The following is a 24,480-nucleotide window of genomic DNA, read 5'->3' as shown; positions in this document are numbered from 1 at the left end:
GACATTGAACATGCCCTTTTATGTTAGCATCTAGAGAACAGTAAATGATACACAGTATCTTAATTCTCAGTTAACATGAATGGTAATGTTTCAGCAGTAGTTTTCATACTTTTTCATTTTGATTCAAGAAAATATCATAGATCATTCTCAGATTATAAGTGTTAAAGTCAGAAGTAGGTGTGGGGATGTTCCTCCTGTAGCTAGACTGCAAAGTGTACTATAGGATAAAACTTTATATAGTTCTGTAACACATCCTTCAAATTTGTATAAATGGTGTAGCTAATGGATTTATTTTGATTTAGTTTATTAAAAATTCGACAACCTTTCATAAAAACTTTTAACTTACAAACACACAATCCAGTATAATGAGTTCAGTCTTTGAAGTTTCAGAACTTTAAGAAATTATTTAAATTTCAAAAAATCAAAGTTGAAGTTTGTATTAAATAAAAACATGTTCCCATGATACTATCTTGTAATCTTGGAAGAGTGCCACAGAAACAGAAGGTAGAGAAAAGAAAAGAGAAAAATTTAATTAACAATGAAAGTCTAAGAAGATAGTGCATTGTAAACAATTAACCCCAAATGTCTTACATTCCTATTATCATATAAATATCTATTACTTTTACATGTTATTTATTAGTATTATTACCACAATACAAGTTGTATTTCCTTGTTTAAAATGTCTATTATATTTTATTTTATATAACGTAATGTTTATGGTTAAAAAGATATGCATGCAAGAATTTTCCCAAGTGAAATACTATAAAACTGGTAGTAAATAAATAACACACATAAAATCTTAATCATATTGCTCAAGAGGAAGTGTTGAATGAGAAATACCTGAATTTTAAACAGTTTTATTTAGATTTCATGTAAAAAAGATCACACATATTATGCATGTACTGAGTTCCTAATAGGAATTTACATGTATTAAAACTTCAGTCATAAAACACTGATCCATATTAGTCACTTATATGATGTTTTACTGTTATGGAAAGATAATTAGTAAAATGTAAAGAAAACTCTAAGTGGTAAAATATACATTCAAACAATATTCTCAAAATCAAGTTCATTGACAAACACAAAAAAGAATATATGAGTTATATTCTTTCTTTAATTTAAAGTATAACAACACATGTCATAAGAAAATGTACATAAATACTGTTACAAAAAAACAACTGTATCTCATGAAGTATAAGTAAGTTTTATATGCTTCAACATCTATGCCTATAACTTACCAACTTTCAACTGATCGCAATAGCAGCCACTTTTCACACTGTAGGTAATCTCATATCCAAATTCATATTTGTTACCTTTGTAGAACTTGACAATTACAAACTTTCCACAGGAATGTTTATATTCTAAAAAACAAATTTGTCATAAGGCCAACTTAAAACACTAAAAAAGTCCATGCAAAATTATTAAAGGATTAATAATTTGGTTTCTTAATATTTATATTATACAGTTTCTGTAATTAATTTTAACCAAAGTAAAAACTACTTAATGTTTTTATTTTACTGATAAAAAATTTCAATTAAGTTATTCACTTAAATTTTACTTTTTTTATATATATATATATATATATATATATATATGCACACATAATATTAATAGGTACAAAGTATATAATGACGTCCTATTTTTAAAATGTGAATTTTTACACTACTAATATTTATGTTGTTGTAAAAATATATTTGTAAAAAATAACATATCGTGGTTATATTGTATTTACCTTTATTCATTTTAAAAAAATTCACAAAATCAATGTAATTAAATTAGCAACAAAATTACACGTGATGAACTACCTGAAGCAGGAATCGTCTTGATGTCAATTTTGAGAACTGTGAAGATCAAAACAGAAAAAATTTGAATAACTTTGAAATTTATGTTTTCATTAGGTTAGTTGAATAAAAGTCATAGAAATATATTTGTATAACTTAAGATGTTTTATGAAATGACTCTATGAGAAACTGAAATAATAAATAAGTTTGCATAAATTATATGCATACATATCTTAACGTATATAAACTGTAGGTAAAAAATAAAAATAGATCAGGTTTCAATGTTCAAATACGTCCTATTGTTTTTCATCCATAAATTTCATGTTCTTATTCACAGTAAACCAAGAGACGAAATCATACACCGAATCTTGGGAACACTGTTATTTATTGTTAATATGATAATCATAATTTAATTAAAATCATAGATAGCTTAGTTTGAAAGACATTTTGTATGAACACTTGAAAGTAACCTTTCTAACACATAAATATCTAATTCGAAAGAAAAAATTATATATACACACATAAGTTTTGTAATACAATTGATCAAACTCAAGTTATGAAAGGATTACATGACCACATGGTAATTATTGTTAAATGAGACATAAAAAATTTTACAGTATAATCTCAAAAATGTAAACAGATATTCTTCAAATGCAAATGATGTATACAGTTAGAAAAGTTAAACTTGTAACCCTATTATTCAACACAATACCTAACAAATTCTCACCATTTAGAAACACTTTCAGAGTTGTAGAAAAAACATTCTAATTATTAATTATCTTGTCTCGTCAGTGTCTACAGCAAAACAAAATTGACTTAGTTCTCTTCTTACAAAAAATTCTAAATAATTAGAAAAAACATTCTAATTATTAATTATCTTGTCTCGTCAGTGTCTACAGCAAAACAAAATTGACTTAGTTCTCTTCTTACAAAAAATTCTAAATAATTAGAAAAAACATTCTAATTATTAATTATCTTGTCTCGTCAGTGTCTACAGCAAAACAAAATTGACTTAGTTCTCTTCTTACAAAAAATTCGTAAGTTTATTTAATAAAAATATTTATGATCTTGCTGTGTTTACTGTATACCTATAAATCAAAAAATGATGTTATTGTAAATCATCATTTTCTTACACTATAAACAGTTTTCGGTTAAATATTTATCTTCTTTCAAACAGTAGCTTTATTCCACTATCATGTAACACAATGAAAAATAATTTTCTTGCTACTTTCTTTTCACACAACAGAATACACTTAATTTTATAGGTATAAAATAAAGAATAGTAAAAATATGTCATCAGTCATCTAAGTACCTAAAAGCTAATCGGTATGTTTATTTCAAAAAATTATATGTTTTAAGAGTTAAGAACTTATGATATATTTATATACATACTTTTCATATATACATATATCTACAGCTTTTTTTAATTGCTGCCATTAATTCTTTGTTCCTTAGTAATGTATGTAAAGTATTATATGAGATATACATATTAATGTTTTATGTATCCCAAACTTACTGAAATCAAATGTACAAATAATTCTCTCCAGTTTAGAGTCCAGGTGATGATGACAGTTGAGACAGGAGTAAGGTGCTGAAGGACAACTTGTAGGTGGTTCTGGTGGAAATGGTGGATGTGGAGGGTAAGTTACAGGATGTGGATAAGGCTGACAATATTGTAGTCTATTTTCAATTTTTCTGTCATTTTCCGAGTTATAACTGACGAGATACACTAGGTGTGTCAGCTGCACAACACCATATTTGTTGTCAACTTTACTCCAAGGATCTTTTACACTCAGTAAGATATACAAACCTGAAAGAAATATATTATGAATAACTGCATCAACAACTTCCTGTCAATAATTAGCACAAACTGTTTCCTTGCATTTACTTTGAAATACTTTAAGTGATATGACTGATGTGCAATATTCGTTACAAAGTTATTAACTTAAACAGATCAGTTCTTATCATCATGTTTTCAATGTTCCATTCTTTTATACACAAAATGCAAGTTTTTATGTTTAACATTATTCTTTATAATGCTGCTTTGTACCAAGCTCTTATTATCATTATAGAACAGTTTGTAGTTTAGAATAAATTATGAGATTGTATCACAACATTTGACTTTAGCAAGTAACCACATACAGTACTGGGTAAAAGCATTAGGACAAAATAAAAAAAAAAATTACATTTCAGGATACTTTTACAGAACATTGGAAAGTAAACCACAGTTGAAAGATGAAAATTTTATTATCCTTCACATTTAGTACAACAGAAACTCAGAGGAAGTTTAAGTTCAGTAAACTGGTAAAATATTTTGTGTGTCTACTTTTGTTTAAATAACTGCAACCAGTCTTTCAGGCATTGTTTCAACATACTTAGTCAAAGTTTCCTTTGGTATTTTACTCCAAAGTCTCTAATACACTGCTATTCAGTTTCTTTGGAAGTAGCTAAGATTTGTCAGGATTTAATATAACAAATCCTAGACCTGTACTATTTAGTTTAGACTGGGGCTTTGTGGGGGTGAATGCATTATTTGAATGACTCCTGTAGCTTCTTTCTTAGCTAAACAACTTTCACATAGATTGGGTGAGTGTTTGAGGTCATTGTCTTCTTTGTCCTCTACTCATAATATTCTAACCACTGGGTATGCCTTGGCAGATAAATATCTGATGGTATTATTCCACCTGTTATGCAAATGTCTTCTGATGCTTCAGTAGAAAAACACCCCCAAACCATCACACTGCCTGCTCCATGTTTCATGGTGAGTGCTAAACACTGAGGTAAATATCTTTCACTGTTGGACATACAACCTATGTTTTCACCCAAATATTTCAAACTTGGACTCATCCATTTATAACACCCTTTTCCAATCATTAACAGTCCAGTTTTTGTACTTTTGTTTTTAGCAAACGTGAATCTCCTGATAATAATTGAAGATCAAAGTAATGGTTTTTCTATCTTCAACACAACCAAGTGTTCCATTCTCACTGATTCTTCTTGATACCGTACATCTGAACATTTATCTCTCATTTGGTACATAGTCATTTATCTCCTGATTGAGATCAGTGACAGTCTTTTCTTCTGTTCTCAAGGCAGCATAAACGAAGACAGTTAATATCAGTAACATTGAATTCTGGTGTTCTGCCTCCTCTTTTCCTTGTTACAAATTTACTTGTCCCAGTCTCATGATTTACAGAGTACTTGACATTGTATGCAGCAATGTGTCACAGAGTACAAAGAGCATTTTGTAAAGCTTTTATGTGAAATTTCTGCTTGACTGATAATCCTCTACACTTTTTGTGTCATGTCATCACATAAACTAAATATATATTGTGATAAAAACTATTTTTATCAAGGTTTATTTGTGAAGTCCTCTTAAATTGATTTCTTTTAGCATGTACCAAAATCATGTGCTAGCTTTTTCTATACAGTTACAACACTACATGGGATACCATGACAGCTATGTATGACCAGACATTTGATTAGAATGTTCATTTAGACAGAACCTTTAAAATGTGTTCTTGACAGAAGTATGTGAGTGTTATAGAGAATGATAAGTATTCTCACCCTTTCCCATTCAATTGTCAACAGGGATCAGTGAAACATTACCACAGGGTGAGAATTTACATTCTCTAATAGCATGGAAGAATCAACTCCATAAAATGTAAAGAGTGAATAAACTATTTAAATAGTCCTATCACTTTTCCAGAGTCCACTATAAGTAATAGTATACAGAACAGAAATTTGAAAATAAGAGGAAAACCTAATGTAAATTCAAAGTTCAAAAAACAGATTTTTAACAAAAAAATTTTTAAAGTTTTGAGTCATCCAATAAGTAATGTCCAAAAATATAATAAAGAAAGTGCATTATTATTTCTGACTTTGTAGAAGATTCTAATGATTAAAATATGAAGTAGGACATGTATAAAAATATTTAGATAAATAAAAGAAACTAACCTAACTCTACTTTTTCAGATCATTAAGCAAATAAACACTTATGAAGACAGATTTGTCTGAGGAGCACATTAGAGCTATATGAGTTTAAAAAAGGCAACAGTGAAGCAGAAGCTAAATGAAACATTCAAAGTGTTTATGGTGCACTCTCTCAATGAGAAAAAATGTTGAAGGTGATTTTACAAGTTCAGATCAAGTGAGACAGCTTAAGTGATGCAGCACATTCAAGTTGTCCTGCTGAGTTTAATGGTGATTTGCTGCTGGCTGCACTTGATAAAGATTGTGCTTTAACAGTTAAAAACTAGCACAGAAGCTTATTTCAACCCATTGAACAGCTCACCGTCATCTGCAACACCTTGGAAAGATGTCAAAAGTTGGAAAATGGGTCCCCAAGGATTTGACAAAAGTCAACCTAAGAGCAATTGTGGACATTTGCACTTCTGTGCACTCTCACGAATGTAACACATCTTTTTTGGACTGGTTAGTGAGTGGAGATGAAAAATGAAAATTTGATAATAATATTAAGTGCTGCCGACAATGGCTCAGTGCAGGTAAACTGGTTAAAGCACAGCCCAAAATAGACCTCTATACCCTAGGAAAGTCTTATTAAGCATTTGGTGAGATATTGTTGGTGTGATCCATTTTGAGTTGTTGCCACTTAATGTTACGATTACATCAGTTAGAGCACTTGAATGTTGCAATGAAAGAAAAGAGTCCTGCTTTGATCAATCATAAAGGTGTTGTGTTACATCAAGATAATGCACAGCCCCATTCAGCAAGGATTACATCTGTAAAGATTGAAGAGCTAGACTAGGAAAAACTTCCACATCCTCCTTATTCTCCAGACCTTGTCCCATCTCATTATCATCCATTCTGAAGTTTGCAGAACTATATTGATGGAAAAGAGCTTGGAACACATGAAGATGTCAAAACTACCCTCTTTACATTCTTTTCCTGCAAACCCCAAGAATTTTATGTAAGTGGCATTTAGAAGCTTGTGAATCCTTGACAGGAAGTAATTAATAATAATGGAACATACATTATTGATTAAATAACATTAAAAGCATTTGAAATCCTTTCCGTTTTTCTGAACCTAAAACTGGACATTACTCATGTGATGACCTTATAGTAATACTACAGTAGCCCCTTTAATCCACTGAATTCAAATATTATATATTTATTTGGACTATATGTATAATTTCTTAATTATGTTTTAATCTTATTCCGTAAGCTAAGAGATTTTATGGTGATTGAATAAATAATTACATGCATTATTAAATGAGAAAATTATATTTACATGGCCCTTAACTGGTGTCACTCTTCTCATTAATTAGTTTCTAGTGGACGACAGTTTACTAATGTAACAGTGAGTTAAATTTGTGTTATTAAACATTATTTTTGTACATATAATATTATTCCCAGGTAATAAATGAAACAATGTTGTTGTTATTTCTTGAATTTAAGGTTTGTTTAGAACACAATCTGTCTTTGCATGTTTATTGGGCATGTATATCAAAGTTATGATGAGTATTTAACTGATACTCAAACTGAAATGTGCTCCTTCTACAGAGCTCTACGTTGTGGGCTCTTTCTTCTGATTAATGTGCATATATAAATCATTAACATTCACTTCATTAGTTCAGCCAGGGCAAATGAATTGGTAGCAAATACAAAAGTTCAAGTCCTCTAACTATGATATTTTATTAAACTTATGGACATTGAACATGCCCTTTTATGTTAGCATCTAGAAAAAAGTAAATGATACACAGTATCTTAATTCTCAGTTAACATGAATGGTAATGTTTCAGCAGTAGTTTTCATACTTTTTCATTTTGATTCAAGAAAATATCATAGATCATTCTCAGATTATAAGTGTTAAAGTCAGAAGTAGGTGTGGGGATGTTCCTCCTGTAGCTAGACTGCAAAGTGTACTATAGGATAAAACTTTATATAGTTCTGTAACACATCCTTCAAATTTGTATAAATGGTGTAGCTAATGGATTTATTTTGATTTAGTTTATTAAAAATTCGACAACCTTTCATAAAAACTTTTAACTTACAAACACACAATCCAGTATAATGAGTTCAGTCTTTGAAGTTTCAGAACTTTAAGAAATTATTTAAATTTCAAAAATCAAAGTTGAAGTTTGTATTAAATAAAAACATGTTCCCATGATACTATCTTGTAATCTTGGAAGAGTGCCACAGAAACAGAAGATAGAGAAAAGAAAAGAGAAAAATTTAATTAACAATGAAAGTCTAAGAAGATAGTGCATTGTAAACAATTAACCCCAAATGTCTTACATTCCTATTATCATATAAATATCTATTACTTTTACATGTTATTTATTAGTATTATTACCACAATACAAGTTGTATTTCCTTGTTTAAAATGTCTATTATATTTTATTTTATATAACGTAATGTTTATGGTTAAAAAGATATGCATGCAAGAATTTTCCCAAGTGAAATACTATAAAACTGGTAGTAAATAAATAACACACATAAAATCTTAATCATATTGCTCAAGAGGAAGTGTTGAATGAGAAATACCTGAATTTTAAACAGTTCTATTTAGATTTCATGTAAAAAGATCACACATATTATGCATGTACTGAGTTCCTAATAGGAATTTACATGTATTAAAACTTCAGTCATAAAACACTGATCCATATTAGTCACTTATATGATGTTTTACTGTTATGAAAAGATAATTAGTAAAATGTAAAGAAAACTCTAAGTGGTAAAATATACATTCAAACAATATTCTCAAAATCAAGTTCATTGACAAACACAAAAAAGAATATATGAGTTATATTCTTTCTTTAATTTAAAGTATAACAACACATGTCATAAGAAAATGTACATAAATACTGTTACAAAAAACAACTGTATCTCATGAAGTATAAGTAAGTTTTATATGCTTCAACATCTATGCCTATAACTTACCAACTTTCAACTGATCGCAATAGCAGCCACTTTTCACACTGTAGGTAATCTCATATCCAAATTCATATTTGTTACCTTTGTAGAACTTGACAATTACAAACTTTCCACAGGAATGTTTATATTCTAAAAAAACAAATTTGTCATAAGGCCAACTTAAAACACTAAAAAAAGTCCATGCAAAATTATTAAAGGATTAATAATTTGGTTTCTTAATATTTATATTATACAGTTTCTGTAATTAATTTTAACCAAAGTAAAAACTACTTAATGTTTTTATTTTACTGATAAAAAATTTCAATTAAGTTATTCACTTAAATTTTACTTTTAAGTTATATATATATATATATATATATATACACATACATATTTATGCACACAATATTAATAGATACATGTACTTTATATACAAAGTATATAATGAGATCCTGTTTTTAAAACGTGAACTTTTGCACTACTAATATTTATGTTGTTGTAAATTTATATTTGTAAAATATAACATACCATGGTTATATTGTATTTACCTTTATTCATTTTAAAAAAATTCACAAAATCAAAGTAATTAAATTGGCAACAAAATTACATGTGATGACCTACCTGAAGCAGGAATTGTCTTGATGTCAATTTTAAGAACTATGAAGATCAAAAGAGAAAAGATTTAAATCATTTTGAAATTCTTGTTTTCATTAGGTTGATTAAATAAAAGGCATAGAAATATATTTGTATAAATAAAAAGGTTTTATCAAATGACTGTATGAGAAACTGAAACAATAAATAAGTTAAGATAAATTTTAAGCATATCTTAGTGTATATTAACTGCAGGTAAAATATAAATACAGAACAGGTTTCAATGTTCAAATAAATCCTGTTCTTCTTTATCCATTAATTTCATGTTCTTTTTCTTAGTAAACCTAGAGAAGAATCCATAAACAGAATCTTGAAAAACACAATTAGTTGTTGTTAGTATGATGATCATAATTTAAATAAAATCATAGTTAGCTTAATTTAAAAGGCATTTTGTGTAAACACTTGAAAGTAATCTTTCTAACACATAAATGTCTGATACAAAAAGAAATTACAAAATATATATATTTAATTTTTGTGATACAATTAATCAAACTCAAGCTATGAAAGGATCACATGACCATATATTAATTATTGTTAAATGAAACAGGAAAAATTTTACAGTATAATCTCAAAAATGTAAACATTTTCCTCAATTGCAAATGATACATATAGATAGAAAAGTTAAACTTGTAACCCTATTATCTAACACAATGTATATCAAACTCTCATCATTGTGAAACAATCTTAATGCTGTAGAAAACATTCCAATTATTAATTTTCTTGTCTTGTCAGTGCTTACAGTAAAACATGATTAACATAGTTTTGTTCTTACAAAAAATCATAAGTTTATTTAATGAACAAATTAATGAACCCATCATATATTATAACAATTATTTTCTTGTTGTCTTTACTGTATACCTATAACTCAAACAATAATATTGTTGTAAATCATCATTTTCTTAATCAGTTTTCTGTTACATACTTATCTTCTATCACACAATAACTTTCTTCCACTATCATTTAATACAATGAAAAATAATTTTCTTGCTTCTTGTTACTTTTTTTCACACAACAGAGTACACTTATTTTATAGATATAAAATGAATAATAATAAAAGATGTCATCAGTCATCTAAGTGCCTAAAAGTAAACAGGTATGTTTAATTCAAAAATTACATATACTTTAAGGGATATGTTATTTTTGGTATATACATTAATAAGTACATGTAATGAAAATATAAAATGGTGAAAAACATACTTTTAATATGTATATGTACTTTTCTTTTAGCTGCTCCCATACATTATTTGATCCTTAGTAATGTATATATAAAGTATTATATGGAATACAAAGAATATAGTTTTATAATGCCTGAACTTACTGAAATCAAATGTACAAATAATTCCCTGTAGTTTATGGTCTATGTCATGATGGCAGTGGAGACAGGAATAAGGAACTGAAGGACAACTTGTAGGTGGTTCCATTGGATTAGGTGGAAGTGGAGGGTAAGTTACAAGTGGTGGATATGTTTTACAATACTTTAGTTTCCTTTCAATTGTTCTTTTATTTTTTGAGTGATAATTTACAAGATATACCAGGTCTGTCAAATGCACAGCACCATATGTGTTGCCAACTTTGCTCCAAGGACTTTTCACACTCAGTAAAATATAGAGACCTAAGAGAAATACATTATTAAACTATAATATAAATAACTTCCATATTATAAAGTGAAACATAATATTTCATTTCATTGTTTATGAAAACAGCATACTATATGAATGATAACCATTGTTTCTTTCATCCTTATCAACCTAAGTAAGTCAATGGTAAACATCAACTTCTAGTCTTCAGTTTTTCTATTATACAAAATGTTTGTTGGTATGTTTAACTCTAAAATATTTGTTTTGTAAAATCCTCTTCTGGTGGTTAGACAATAATCATAAGTTTATATAAAATGTAAAATTATATTATTGATTTTGACTTTAGAAAATTACCATATATTAATATTTTACAGAACATAAGTATCAACATGAGATTGCAGTATGCAAATACTCTATATCTTACTCTTATTATGGTCCCCTGCTGGTACAGTGGTAAATCTATGGATTTACAATGCTAAATTCAGGGGTTTAATTCCCCTCAGTGGAGTCAGCAGATTGCCTGAGGTGGTTTTGTTATAAGAAAACACACACACACTCAATTATTATGTATATTTCTTAATTGGAAGCCATTCTAGTTTTTGAAGTTCTCATTTTGGAACACTCTCAATCCAGTTGTAGAAGTTTAGTCTGACCATAGTTCAAGGTTTATGGAAAGCACTAGAATTTATAGGACAATTCACACAATATAATTGCTCTTTGTATAGAAGAGAGGGGTATAGCATTTCTCAAATTACTGTTTCTATAGTTTTAATTGATAGTTTGAGCTTCTTTAGATATGAATGTTTTTAAATTTACTAGTTTTTATCTAAACACAATCTGTGTTTGGATTGTTAACATTTTGAATTTAAAAGTTAGGCTGTAAAGCAAAAGTTAATATATCACTGCATTGTCCAGAAAATGACTAAGCAGCATTGCTCTTTTCAAAATTACCAACTTAAGTGGGCAAATTCTAATCTTAAGCTTTTTAATCTTCAGTTCTTTTATACATAAAATGCAAGTTGGTAAGTATAACTTTACAAAGTTTTTGTGCACCATATTCTTCTTCTTGTAACACAATAGTTTGCAATTTATTGTTTATATTACTTCTAGATAATGGGAAAAAAGTTTGGTTTTTTAGTGATGGGGGTTTTATAGGAGTGGAGTCTTTACAGTAGGTACTTGTGATTGTGTCTTCTAGTCCACCTTGTGAAGTATCATTGTAGATGTACCACAAACTAAAATATAGTTTCTCCAGTATCAGGTTTTACTTCTCTGAACTATTGGGGGGAAAACTTTCCTTGATAAGTTCATAAATTTAGCAAAGCCATTTTAATCTTGTCATAGTCCATGAAATCTTCAATACCACACCTGCATATACTTGTACACCTTTTCCTATGAGAAGTGAGCTGAGACAGACTACCCAGTCACGTTTTTTTCCTAGTTCTGACTTTGGGTGAATCTTTCATATCTCTCCACGAAAGCATTCATATCATTTTTCTGTTTATCAGATTTGGACAGCTTGGTTCAGCTGGCACTGACCCCATTGTCATTCTTGGGTCTATCATTTTTTTGTTGGGTAAGCTTAGTGATCTCAATCTGTGATCTTAGTCTCTCTGTCTCTCTATTTCTGTTTCTTCTTTCAGTATTTCCTCCTATGCTCCTCTCTTTCTAGTTCTCCTGTTATTGTTTAAGTCCAATTTATCCATTTATCAAAAGCAGTTGACATGGTTATATAATGTAATTTCTACACTATTTTTGCCACCACTACAGTCAAGCATACATAGGCCTATTTCTGCCATCATTCATGTCTTCTTTTACTGCTTTTGCTATTGTATAATCCTAGCTGGCTTCCGAATGGCTTTTACAGAGGCCATGATTCTTTACAGCACATGACTGTGACTTATTGGCAATAAATTTCAACACTGAATAGACAACACACAATCCACTTGTTTAAAAGTTACATATTAAAAAAAAGTCAAATGTATGTACAAATATTCTTTATATTGTTGATTGTCACAGTTGAATTCAGAACTTTACATAATTGTCTCTCAAACAGCTTGGTTCAATTACTTTAGAACACCCTTTGATAAGACAAATTATTCTCCCCTATTTCTGTTATTACAGTGTATGCTGTGGAACACATTTTAGGTATCATCTGTTATGATTAATTCACACAAAGTCTAACATCACTTTTATTTTCACTTTCAATAACTTACTTCTCAAGTTAGTTGCCTATATATACTGTTTTTGGCCCAGAACTTTCTATCAACTATTAGATGTTATCATGTAATAATATTTAATAATGAGAAAACTTAGAAGGTTCAAGTAACAAATCTGTCAAAATTATCACTTCTAGAAAAACTTACTTTACCACTTGCTCTTTATTACTATCTAATTCATAAATATCATACTACATTTAAATGAAAGAATCATGTTTATCTAACAATAAGAAACTTGACTGAACTCAAAAACTTGGAATTTGGATTTTAGAAGAAAAGTTTATTTGAATTGGTTGAATAGTAAAGTTTTAGCTTTGTGGCACCTTCTGTATATACAGTTAGGTCAGGGGTTCCCAACTTTTTGGCACTCACGACCCCTTACCTAAAAGTTTAAAAGCCATGTGACCCCCTACTTAGGGCTTACTATCAGCAGCTTAATTTTTCTTTTATTTTCTGTGAAGAAGAGGGAAAGAAACATCTAAAAAAAAATATTTAAAAATTCTGTAATTATTTATTAGCAAATTAAATCACATTGGTCCAACCTGAATTCACAAAAAGAACATATATTTCTTAAAATAATATTAACATAGGTTTGAACAGCTATCCAACCCAGCTAGTGAGATGCCTGATGTTGCATTTCAGCAGCAAGCTTTGAAATTCGTGGCCAAGCACTTGTTAGAGCCAGTCTCGTGCCATCTCCAACATCCAATCTGTTCCCATTCTTTGTTTTTATATTGACAAGAGTGGAAAATCCTGCCTCACACAAGTAGGTAGAAGCAAATGGAACAAGGACACGTAAAGCTATCATGCTGACTTTGAAGTATGACTGATACATAGCGCACCCATACATACACCTATAATATCACCTATGACATTGAACTAACGTAGCACACGTTTTGCATTGCACCAAAACCAAAAAAATGTAAGAGCGTGAAAATGTAATTGATGAAATAAAATTAATGTTATCCCAAGCTACTTCTAACAAGGCTATGCGACTCCCCTGCCAAGGCTTTGCAACCCCCCAAGGGGTCGCTACTCACCAGTTGGGAACCCCTGAGTTAGGTAGACAACTTTTACTTTAATTCAATAATATATATTAAGCTCAGCTTCTCACTCTTAAAGTTGGAACTATGTGTTAAGATCAAATTCTCATGTCAAGTAAGAAAATCTTGTCTTGTCTAAATGTTTAGCTTGACTCACTGTTATTTAGATGCTAGGTCTCCATTTTTAATCTAATGTAAATTTTTGAAAATGTTCAAACATTGATCTGTTCAGGGCAAAGGAAAATAGCAACACAAGATACCATGTTTATTTAAAACTAATACCAAATTTTGGTGTGTTTTTTTACACTTACGACTGAAGACTGTATAATAATATTATTTAAACATCCCCTGTGTTTCAATTCTGATTCCATATCTTGTACTCTAGGAAAGTTTATAAAGCAGTTATTTACTCAATAGTTGTCTGAGCATGAGTGTTGCTAAGTGGTGAGTAGAGCTTGTATTGAGACCCTGCATCAGTCTTTAGTCCTGAATATTATCTATGAATTTTGAAATTCCTTTGTGAAAACTTAGGCAGTGATAGCAAATAAGAATGCTCTTAGATGCATCATCTCTTTTGGAACATATCTGAAAGTAGCTGATATATCTTCACATAAGTGGTATGGTTTTTCTCTTTTCAAGCTTTTGTATAAGATTCACTCCCTTCTTAAGGGGGGGGGGGTGATGTGGGTATTTACCTCAAACCTTTTCAAAACATCAAAAATGCTCCCCAATTTTTTAAAGAATCATTCTTTTTGGCCCCTTCCCCAACACTTTTTGTGTTGTAAGAGAATATAATCACGGCCAAATAGTGTTTTGTATTTACATATCTATTGATGTCATGAAATTTAAGACAAGTACACAGCACTATTATAATGTGATATAACAGATCTACATATAAAATACATTACACTGTTCAGCTAAAGTTTAACAAATTGTAATAAAAAACACTAAATACATTTTCCATAAAAGTGGTAAGCATGCATAAGAAATAACATTATATTTTACTAACTTGGCTTAACTTTACTTTCAATACATAATTGGAATAACAATCTCATTGGATTATACACTTTTAAAATCTGTATTACCAGTATTATTAAAATGAAGCTTTATAGTCTAGAACTTGTAAAAAATAAACAGATCTAATACACAAATTATGCAGTTTTCACATTCCTGTTCTGAGTTATTATTGCTAAAAGTTAAATTAATAAAATGGTGAAAATTTTAAGTAGATTAATAGTAATTAACAAATTTACAAAAGAAATACGTAAAACAGATTGCAGTAGGCCTAATTAGAGCTAAGTTGTAATTTTTAAATTCAATGGGATAAATCTAAACACAAGAAACATTGCAACCAGTCTACTATAGGCCATTTTTTTTATCAGCCCTACAACTTCAAAGCATGCTGAAAACAGTATGTAACCTGAATAGATTCTATACCATAACTGGATAGCACTGATCTAGTTGTCACTAATCCAGAATCTAGTACAAGTGGAACTTCACATCTTATTGACAGGCCTACCACAGAGAGTGAAAATGAAATAGAGTTGGAAACAACAAACCTAAATCTACTGCCTCCTGAGACAGGAAACTGGCCACATCAACCTAAAATATTCAGTTTTCAAAAAGACAATACTGGAGAAGGACAAAAAATATATCAAAAAGATGGTTCAAGGATGACTGGTTCTATGCTTGGAGTGGCTGCATTATGACCAGTCTGATGATAAAATGTACTGTCTTGTCGTATGTGTATTATATATATAATATATATATATATTATATATATATCAGGGCACATAATGAAGGAAAACTGTCAACAAAGATGATGATGGATCTTGCATTTATAATCTCTGGGTACTTTAAGTATAAACAAGTTATGTCGAATATTAAATGTTTTAATAAATTTGCTACCTCTGATTGCTTTAAAAAAGCAGTAGAATGCCTTTTAGTAATCCCAGAGAACACAAAATGTTTAGTAGAAATGGCATCAACTCTTAGTTAAATAGAATATCAGTAAAATTGTAAAATGCTACTCAAAATATTGTCTAATATTCATTTTAAGCTTGACAAGGTTTGCCTATTAGAGATTATGGTGCAGAAGGAGGATATGGAAATGATTCAAACCTTGTGTAGTTTCTTTACGTAAGTATACAAGTGGCATGATGCAAGTTCTAGCTCTGAAAAATTTGCAAAATATTGTTTTATCTGTTCACATTTCTTAATTCTTTAGCATTTTAGTTAATGAAACAATAGACAGTTAAGAAAAGAGAAACTTTTATTGTGCCTGAAATAAAGACTTTGTAGGGCATCATGAATTAGAGAAAACTAATATTACAACAACAACAGATGACATTGTAATCTACTGTATAAACTTATCTATAAATCAATGCATGGGCCAATGTTAGAATGGTTCTGGTATCAAGGCTGGTCAAAAGAATGGAGTATAAAGAAAACTGAGCCAAAATATTTACACATTATTTCTATGGACACTCTCTTAATTTAGCATACTGATACACTGAAGCACATAAAAGTAACAAAAGATTCTATGGATGCCACATTAGAAATGACAAAACTAGTTACAAAACGAGATGCTAGACCATGAAAAACATTTAAGCTTACATATGTAGAATATGAGGACAGACAAACTGGAATCCATTTTCTTAGTCCCACCAGATAGACTGTGCAAGGCCAGACACTAGTGAGTATTTTACATAATTATGACAGCTTTAATGAGTTATAGGAACTGGTCTCTGTCTCACCCATTAAACAGTGATAGTAAGGCCAGAATAAGATGGGTTCAATCTCACGTGACCCAGTTTGACTTTTTTCATGCTTTGGCTATGAACGAATGTTTGTTATACTAATTTGTTATGCCAAGTCAGTTTCTAGCAAAAACTGACTACGGAAACACTGCAAAGCATGCAGAATGAAGAATAGTTTAAACTTTTTTACATAAACTGTGAACAGAAAGCCAAAAAATAAACTTAGTTAATGATCTACAGCTTCTATGTTGTAAGACATTTCCAGCTCATTTTGAGAAAGAAAAGAATAACAAAAATACCCAAATTCACCAGATGATTATTACTGACAGATTTATTTTCAGGTTCTAGACCATATAATAATGGTTTGGATGTGACAGGTTTGAACAGACTTATTTTAAAATATATATCCACTGTGAACAGCTTCTTATTAAAGCAGCTCAAAAACAACAGTACAGTCAAACCCTGCTACATGTATCAAAATTCTATAAGTCAGATTTTACAGTCTGAAATAGAAACCTAATTGTAGATTTTTCTGTAAATTTTCCATTAAAAAAAAATGAAAATATGAGAAATATTTGATTATATTAAAAACCTTAGAAAATCTGAAAGAGAATTGATTCATCATGTAGTAATATTGGTTAATATAGTTCTCTTTATGACAGCAACTAATAACAGTTATTTCAACATTTCAAGAAGAATAAAAGCAATACTCAAAATCTACCATGTCTCAATCTTGTTTGAATCATACTATGATGTTGAACATACATACATAAATGTATATAAATTTGATTCCACATCTCTTATTGAACCAGCCAATCTAGCAAGATCATCAGTTTTGAATAACAAAACGTACAATATTTTTAAACAATTTCAAGAGATATTGACTTCCATGCTTTACTAAATTTACTGGACTAAGTTAAAACAGTTTTAGCTGTTCCTATTGTGTAATAAGTGTATTATCTATTTACCCACCTTTTCTTCAAGTGAATGCCTAGCTATATGTCACACACAATAAAGTATTCATCATAATACTTTTGGTAAAATCACTTTTTACTATTAGTTCAAAATTATTTTGCAACTTACTATTGGTACCTTAAATAAGTATGTGTGTGTGTAGTGTTTCACATTCAGAGATTTGCTTGGAACTATTTGACATCTATCATCAGATCTACTATTTAAAAATAAGTACAGGTGTAATATTTTATTAAATTTTTATTTTTTAATAGTAAATAACAAAAAATATTTCCTACCACAATCCAATCTTTTAAAAGCAATTTAACCCTGCTGAAGGCTTGGATGTCCTTCTCTCCATGCCCCTCTCCACTTTTTTTTATCTGTGTGATGCCTATGGTTTGGGTGATAATAACAAACAGCACTGACAATTTTTAGGTGGCAAGAAAATTTGGCAGATCTATAATAGGTTTATTCATGTGACCGATAGGAATATTAAACCTTTCTCTTTTACTCAAGTCTATGGCCTTTCCTACTAGCTAGAAGACAGATTACCTCCACATATCATCTCTACTCCTCCAGATTTTTCTCTGCCTTGTGAGAATTTTTCCTCTTAAGACCATAACATAATATGTTATCACGAAACTGTAGCTTCTTGTAAGGTTTATACAATTAGCAGTTCTCTGGTAAAATTTTTAACAGAATAACTTATCTATCTTTAAATATATAACAATATAAGCCTTTGCATAAAATATTTGGAAAGTGTCTTCATATGAGACAGGAATCTTGGTTATAGGAATGTCGTTTTCCTTCATTTCCTTAGGATCAAAACATTTTTTCAGTTCCTCCATCAATATGCTCTGCTTGTTTAATTATCAAGTTGACAGGAGTTGTAAGCTCTCCTGTTTTGCACCTTTCACTATCAAGATAAAATATATGTAGCTGAAGTCTTGATTCAAGCTTCACAGTTGCTAACTTGTTAAAAGTTAGCTTGGAAACTGTCCAAGGATTTTAAAAGAAGTCCCTCCCTCTCTACAAGTTGATATAGTTACAGATCTTTTTATCTGCTCATGCTGGACTAATGGTTTTATCCCTTCACTGTGTTGCTTCTAAAGAACTGAATCCATCACAGATTCAATACTAAGAAAATCTTCATGCAGTTTACAACAAATAAATTAGAAAACTAGTCACACATGTTTTGGATAATGATAGTAACTTTACTTTCATTTCTTGCTCTCTCTAAAGCAGATTGTGAACACACAATGAAGCATACTATGAAAATCAGGAAAACAAGAGGAGAAAACACACTGTGAAAACCTTTGCTCTCAGTCTTTCTCATTTAAAGCATATTGTGAATACATAATGAAATATATCAGGAAATTTGCTAAAAATTTGTCAAAAACAATTTTATTTTTAGCTCTTTAATTTATTGAGTTTTTCAAATCCAATACAGATACAAGTATTTTCCTTAGTTTATGTTTATCAAAAAGACAATTTCCTTTTTTCTGTATTTTTAACATATGTTTTAATCATTTGTAGTAAAACTGTTATAAAATCATATATGTATTTATAAATAAAAACTTTGCAGCTTCTTATAATTCACATTTAGATTTTCAAAATATTTTCAACTTTTCACGCTATAAAAAATGTCATGTTTCTTAGGATGTATATACTAATATGAAAACCATCATAAAAAGTTGTAAAAAAAACTGGTCCACACCAACTCTTCAATCAAGTGTCTTTAATATATATTTATAAAAATTAAACATTTGCTTGTTTATCTGAAAATTAATCCATGATCTTTGAACCAAGTCTAATTGATACACTTTTTGGTGGGTGTAATTAACAACTCCACAGTTGTAAACTAATTTCTATTTTTAAATTTTTCCATTTCAATTTTGTTTAGTTTTCTTGGAAAATTGTGTATTTTTCATTTAAAATGTCAAACAGTCACATCTGTTTCCAGGAAAACTGGCAACCAAAGCACAAGGTCAGACCATTAAAGTGGCAGGACTATATATGAAAACCCCTTGCTTTTCACATGGTCAATTCTATATTAGATATTCAAGAGTAGGATCACCAAGAAATCTTCTTATTTTAGCTCAGGAAGAATTTTTCTATCAAGAATAACTCATTACATCAAAAACACTAAGACTGTGGAGAGGAATTAGCAGAAATAACAAAGTAAAATAAACGTAATACCATTTCTGTAAAGCAAATAAAGTAGGTGTGAAATAATAACAGTTGTGAATAAAATATGAGTGAAATAAATTGTGCATATAAAAACATAAATTTGATTTATTATTTTAAGCCATACATCAAACTCTTATGCATCTTGGCATAGGTTAAGTGTCTCAGCTTGTAATTAAATTAAATTGGAAAAATTAATCTAAGTAATGGAAAAAGTTTATAAAACCAAACATAATAAAATACAGATCTGAAATGAAGCTATGAATTAATTATAATGAAATAATTCATTGTTCTTTTTTTACATAAGCAAGTCTATTAAGCCTGAAGATTAATCTATCAATAGCTTACCAGTTTGAAGCTGCTTACAATAACAGCCCTCCTTTGCATTGTAAGTGATCTCAGATTTAAAATAATCTTGATTTCCTCTGTAGAATTTGACAATTACAAACTTGCCACATGAAACCTCATTACCTATAAACAACATATGTATTATACCATATTTCCAGTCATAAGATTTAGAAAAATGGATATCTATGAACAATTTGATATAATCAAAAAAGGAAAATAGCTCCTAAAACAAAAACCTGTTTTATAAACAAATATTTAAAGTGATAACTGTAAACGTTAATAATATTGCCTGTAATGTGTCTTGTATTACTTATTTTAAAATTGAAACTACCCAAGTGAAATAGTTAATCCTTTGACTTTTCATTAATAAGAACACATTTTTTACAAATCAAACTATCTTACAATATTATTTTTTAAAAACACATAGTTTATCTGTTTAAATAACATATCTATATATGTATTTATTTAAAATATCTAAGAATATATTTCTAAGTACATACCCATAATTATCATTAAGTACAACAGCACTTAATACTAGGAATCATGATGAAACAAAATGGCAGCTATAAAAATTGCTCACTTGAGACCACCTTTAAAATGCCTGAATATTAACAATGACTATTTCAAAGTATTGGTTAAGCACAACTAAAGCTTATTATACTTATAAAAGTGCCTATATCACAATACACATGTTTATGGAGTGAATAAAAATTTGACAATTTCAAAAAATTTTCATCTAAGTAAGTGATTTTTTTCAGACAAGCATACAGAAAAAAATGATAAATATTATCACTTTTATTTCTTTCTCAAAACTCTTCCATCAGGGGCCCTAGCGATTCCTTTCTTGTACCAAAAATGATCCTATTATATATATAAAATGGATTATGCATTACTTTTGGGCATATAAAGTAGGTTGTTAGAGGCCCTAATACATAATAAAATTGAATCAGGTATACCTGCACTCCATGCGTGATACTGCTGGAGCACAAAAATATAGCTAATAAAAAGAAAACAAACAAGTTTAATAAAATATTTATAAAGACAAGTAGGGATCAATATATATGTGATCTCACTAGCTATAGTAATATGGAAAGTTTTAATACTACAGAAAATATTGACACAAGAAATTACAAATTACAATATCTGAGCTACTTAAAATGCAAGAAATTTTATACATACTTTGGCTCAGACTGTTATAATTAAAGTAATTTGCCAAAGTAGGGATAATTTTTTTTAAATTCCAAATCATTCAGATTTTGTAGTTTTGGATTTTTTGATTCAATACTTTTTGTAGTATTAAACTTTTACTGTAGCTAGCTAGGTTATTTATATATCAATATTTAATTGGTTTTATAAATTTTAAAAATCTCTTATTATGCTTATATATATATATATTTAAATTAGAAAAATTACACATGCTAACTTACCTGCACCAGGAAGTGTCTTGATGTCAATTTTCAGAACTAAAGAGACAAACAAATCAGAAAATTTAATATAACTTTTCACTATAACTTTGTATAAGATTTAATACTCGGTATATACAAAACATTTTTATTATTAACAACTATGTATAACAATGTAACAAATAAATAACTTAATAGAAACAAAAGTTAGAGTATCCAATAGCCAATGTATTTACATTTTAAACAACCTCAGTTTTGGTTAAGTTGTTCATATTTGCATGCTATTCTCTAGATCTTTAAAATTTTGACTTTCTACAATGCTAATATGAACTTTGAAAAAAAAAAGAATTTCAATGAATAGTTGCTTTTCCTACTAACTTGTGATAAAATAGATTTCAACTTTTAAAATATCTGATAGGATTTTACAATATTGCAAAGAGAAATTTTACTGTACTGGTTTTATGCTAAGGAAAACTAGCAACTACAAAGATGTATTACAATGGATTTTAAAAAGGCAATTTAAAATGAACATGCTTTGATGCTTTTATTAATTCATTTGTCATGGTGACTTTTTGAAATGTATCCATGATGTTGTTATACTATAACATCATAAGTAATAAATAACATAAATACTTATTTCATGTAATATTTGAAAGATGTAAACATTAATTAAACACATAGCATCTTGTATGAACTATCCTAATACTAAAGGCTTAATTGATAAAACTAACAAATCTTAGCAACTTTTATTAGAATAAGATTTTACATAATTAATAATTTGTATAAGTGTTTGTATTAGAGTGGTTTATATTATAAATGGACAGTTAGAGACTTTAGATACAGAGCTATATGATATAATCTTCTTAACAATGTTTTACAATATTCTATTAAGTTTGTAGTGTTGTGGTAAGACTACTTTAACTAAATAATAGAATTTCCCAAATTTATTTCTTTCAAATGAAAAAATAATCAAAATTTAGTCAAAAGATCACAAGTTCAGTTATCACTGCATGATTTAAGGTGTCAAATGTTTTTCTGCAAAAAAAGGAACAGAGTGAGCATAGGTATATATATTGTTCAATGGCTATTGATACAACACCTCTAGAAGTGCAAGTAGTAGATTTGGTATGGTCAGCATCTGATATCATTATGCTCCAAGCTGAGCACATGCTGAAATCACAGTAGTCTATCCAATTTTAGCCAGCTACCATCAAAAGAACATGAAGCCTCTTAACACTGGATCTACTGGGAGAACAAATAGAGTAAAATGGTTCTCTATGCCAGTGATTAACTCTGCTTCTTGTCTTGGCAACCAGACAGTTTAAACAATTTGCTTTCCAAAACATAATAAATACAGTATGAATTAATAAGTGAACCTTATTTGGTTTCACAAATAAACACAAAATTATATTCATGTAACCAGTACGTAAACTAATTATGTTTACCAATAAAAATAAATTTAGTTTATACAAAATTTGTATATAACAATTTCTTTGGTAGGAAACATTCAGAAATACCCACAAAGTTACAAAATATTTTAATACAGAAATTAAACGTCCTTCTAAATCAAAATTATTAGATAATGATAGGTATATTAGGTTTTCTTTCCTTCTGAATGATCCAGCAATAGTGACTTCACTTCATAAAGACAAAACTGGAAATTATATATGTTCCAGGAACTACAGCTGCAAAATATTTCTTTCTAACACAACATGGAACCTATCAGTCAATCTGGACTTTTCTCTAAACTATTAATATATAAATTTAAAACAAAAGAAAAAGTCCTATAGCCAACCTTTATCATTCATATATTTATCAAGATTTAAAATCATTTAAATTTACTGCTTTCACAAAATTTAAAGGCAACCCATTTCAAAGGCAAACCACCTTACTGGAAAAATAAAACTATCTTAGCTGAAGATAACCCTTACTCTGCCAAAATTTATACTTGTGTCCCCTACTCTGACTATTCTCACATTTAAATATTAAAAAAAGATTATATATCAACATATCAATTCTCTTTACAATCTTAAGACACCTCAAACAGATACCCCTAACTTTTCTTTTTTCAACCTCTCCTCATATGACAACCCTTCTATCCTGGGCACCATTCTAATAACCCTTCTCTGAACCCTTTCCAACAATTCAGTATTTCCTAAAATAAAGAGCCTAAGACTGAACACAGTATTCTAAGTTTGGCCTAACCAGTGAAATAGACAATGAAATTATGACCTCTTTAAACTTGTATTCAGTATTTCTGTAGATACAACCTAAATCCCAATTTGTGTTACCACTAACAACAGAACACTGCTTGAATGGCTTTACAGACTTATCAACCATGACACCAAGATCCCTTTTTGTCATGATACTGTTAAGATTATTCCCATCCAAAGTATACTTACTTATAATTCAAATAATTATAACTTACATACATTGTCTGGCATTAATTATAATTAAAACCCATTTGCCATTTATTTGCTCAACTCACAAAATGATCATTTTGTAAATCAACAGCATTCTCTTCACAGCCAGCAACATTCAAGGCCTGAATATCACCTGAAAATTTAAGTAATTTATTGACCATTTTTTTCGTTTACATAACTGATGCAAATAAAAGAGACCAAAGGCACTAAGATTGAGCCCTAAAGAACTCCATTTGTGGTATTAATCCAGTTTGACTGA

The 24,480-nt window shown here is 29.2% G+C and overlaps 1 protein-coding gene across 1 annotated transcript in view; it reads right to left on the bottom strand.

The window, feature by feature from the left end:
* LOC143223917 (uncharacterized) overlaps nt 1–24,480 on the bottom strand; it is a 139,453-nt gene that overhangs the window by 29,219 nt on the left and 85,754 nt on the right. The window contains exons 32-39 of the mRNA XM_076452391.1: nt 21,823–21,858; nt 20,396–20,518; nt 10,627–10,920; nt 9,279–9,314; nt 8,685–8,807; nt 3,298–3,591; nt 1,806–1,841; nt 1,239–1,361 (exon numbers count right to left, since the gene is read on the bottom strand). Of these exons, the coding sequence (XP_076308506.1) occupies nt 1,239–1,361; nt 1,806–1,841; nt 3,298–3,591; nt 8,685–8,807; nt 9,279–9,314; nt 10,627–10,920; nt 20,396–20,518; nt 21,823–21,858 (1,065 nt within the window). The remainder of the gene's footprint in view (nt 1–1,238; nt 1,362–1,805; nt 1,842–3,297; nt 3,592–8,684; nt 8,808–9,278; nt 9,315–10,626; nt 10,921–20,395; nt 20,519–21,822; nt 21,859–24,480) is intronic.

This window comes from Tachypleus tridentatus, chromosome 8 (genome assembly GCF_004210375.1).
Source record: "Tachypleus tridentatus isolate NWPU-2018 chromosome 8, ASM421037v1, whole genome shotgun sequence".
NCBI classification, from domain to species: domain Eukaryota; kingdom Metazoa; phylum Arthropoda; class Merostomata; order Xiphosura; family Limulidae; genus Tachypleus; species Tachypleus tridentatus.
Note: the sequence above shows the minus strand (reverse complement) of the source record. Positions and strands in the feature narration are given on the sequence as shown.